This window comes from Acanthisitta chloris, unplaced genomic scaffold (assembly GCF_000695815.1).
Source record: "Acanthisitta chloris isolate BGI_N310 unplaced genomic scaffold, ASM69581v1 scaffold122, whole genome shotgun sequence".
NCBI classification, from domain to species: Eukaryota; Metazoa; Chordata; class Aves; order Passeriformes; family Acanthisittidae; genus Acanthisitta; species Acanthisitta chloris.
This window is the reverse complement of record NW_008659623.1, coordinates 1-2,478: the sequence shown is the minus strand read 5'-3', so window position 1 is coordinate 2,478 and position 2,478 is coordinate 1. Positions and strand designations below refer to the sequence as shown.

At 48.8% G+C, this 2,478-nt stretch overlaps 1 protein-coding gene across 1 annotated transcript; it reads left to right on the top strand.

The window, feature by feature from the left end:
• Window positions 1-471: 471 nt before the first annotated feature.
• On the top strand, window positions 472-2,119 carry SETDB1 (SET domain, bifurcated 1; the record flags this gene model as incomplete). The annotated part of the gene is made up of 4 exons (XM_009069438.1): window positions 472-676; window positions 1,128-1,229; window positions 1,501-1,630; window positions 1,918-2,119. Coding segments are annotated over 4 exons (639 nt in total), but the record flags the coding sequence as incomplete, so codon positions are not given.
• Window positions 2,120-2,478: the final 359 nt, after the last annotated feature.

Below are 2,478 nucleotides of genomic sequence, written 5' to 3'. Positions count from 1 at the left end.
TCCCCCAGGGGGGTTGTGATAGCCCCAGGGAGAGGCTGTGGCTGCCCCAAAGAGGCTGTGTTTGCCCTATGGAGGTTGTGGTTGCCCCAGGGAGATTTGTGGATGCCCCAGGGAGGTTCTGGTTGCCCTTAGAGGCTGTGTTTGCCCTATGGAGGTTCTGGTTGCCTCAGGGAGGTTTGTGGTTGCCCCAGGGAGTTTTTGGATGCCCCATGGAGGTTCTGGTTGCCCCAGGGAGGCTGTGGTTGCCCCAGGGAGGCTTTTGGATCGCCAGGGGGGTTGTGGCTGCCCCAACCCTGTCACTATTCATTCCAGTTTGGCTAAAGCCTTGAGCAACCTGCTCTGGTGGGATCTGTCCCTGCCCAGGGCAGGGAGAGTTGAGCCTAGATGATCTTTCAGGTCCATTCCAACCCCTTAGCCCATTAGGATACTGTGATTTTTGGGATGTACAACTGGTTTCATGTCCTTCCCCAGAGCCATTGACAAGTGTGAGACCCTGGTGAAGGAGCTTTACAGCAAGATGGGGCTGCAGTACCGTGAGAGCAGCTCCGAGGACGAGGCCCCAGGGGCCATGGAAGTGATTGAGATCCCTGACGAGGAGGAGGAGGAAGATGTTGTCATGAGTGTGGATTCAAGCTGGAAGAACAGTCAGTACCTCCCTGCCCTGAGATCTGAGTGTGCCCTGGCTAGGAGAGGGAGAAGGGAATGCTGGTGGCATTCATGACTTGCATCATGTGCCACATCCTCATTCTGTTCCATGATTCCAGACTGGGATTTCACCCTTTTCTCACATACCTGACTGTTTTCCCCATCCACCACTAGGAGAGTGACTGAGGAAAATCTTTTCTTGAGTCGATTTCCTGACAGGGTTTAGGGATGGAAGTTTTTCCCTGTTCCCTCTTCTCCCTGGGGTTTAATTAGGGTTGGAATTTTCCTCCCCAAAATTTTTTAAACCATTTTTTCCTCTTTATTCACAGCTAGCAGCAGTGCTGGAATCTCCAAGGATCAGACTCTGGTGAGTGGGAATCTTCTGCCTATGGATGACTCTTGGAGTAGAATTTTCCTAGGACACAGCATTGTGTTCAGTGTGAGTTTTTTGCATCTTTTCCTTTCTCTTCCCTCTTCTCCAGCTGCAGGAAGCAATGGCTGCTATGAAGAAATCTTCTCAGGATGTTCAGAGATTCATGGATGCTGTAAACAAGAAAAACTCTTCCCAGGATGCACAGAAAGGTGTGGGATCTTCCAGGGGCTGACAGACCCATCCTGGGCCTTTGCTTCCCATCCAGTTTCCCTACTGGAAAGCTCCACTGGGATTTATTTCCATTTGATTAAACAGAGACATTTGGACTGGCTGAGGGGGAATGGAAATAGGAATTTCTCCTGCTGCAGGTCCAACAGATGTGCCTGGAAAAAAAGAGCTTTGGGGACACTTTGGAACTTCTTTTGTCTTGTTATTTTTTGGTAGATGCACAGAGCCCTCAGAAAACTTCTGGAACTGCCCAGCCCAGCAGCCCTGCAGTCCCTGGGAATGATCTCAGCCAGGATGGAGACCTGAACGTGGGCATGAGGATTTTGGGCAAAAAAAGGATCAAAACGTGGCACAAAGGAACTTTAATTGCCATCCAGACAGTTGGTGGGTGCTGTGCATGGAGCTCTCCTGGGGCTTTGGGAGGGTGACATGGGTTAAAAGCTGTCAGAGCACCTGGAAGGAGTTGTGAAAAGCAACACATCTCCACTATTTCCCATCCCAAATCCATTCTTGAAAGGATTCTCCCTGAATTCGAAACCAATTTGGAATAAACTGGCACAGAACCACACAAGAGTGTTGAATTTCTGGGGGAAAAAAATCACTTGGCTGTTCCTGATTATATTTTTTTTCCCTTTTCTTTGCCTTTTCTTGGTCTTCCAATGTTTTTCCAGGTGCTGGCAAGAAGTACAAAGTGAAGTTTGATAACAAGGGGAAGAGTTTGCTCTCTGGCAATCACATTGCTTATGATTATCACCCTTCCTCTGACAAGCACCACGTTGGCAGCAGAGTTGTGGCAAGGTACAAGGATGGCAATCAGATGTGGCTCTATGCTGGAATCGTGGCTGAGACCCCAAATGTCAAGAACAAAGACAGGTAGTCATTGTTTCTTCTCATCCTGCACCTCATTTCTTGGCTTTTAGGAGGGGGGAAAAAAAAAAGAGCTGCACCCTCATTTCTTGGCTTTTAGGAGGGGGAAAAAAAAAAAAAGAGCTGCTTTGTTGGAATATAGAATCATAGATTTTAAGGGTTGGGATGGAGATTAGAGATGATCTAGGCCTAATTCTCCCTATCCTGGGCAGGGATAGATCCCACCAGAGCAGGTTGGTTAAGGTTTTATCCAGCCTGGAATGAACAGTGATAGAGTTGGAGCATCCACAGCCTCCTTGGGGTATCCACATCCTCTCCTTGGGGAATACACATCCTGCTTGGGGCATCCAGAACCTCTTTGGGGC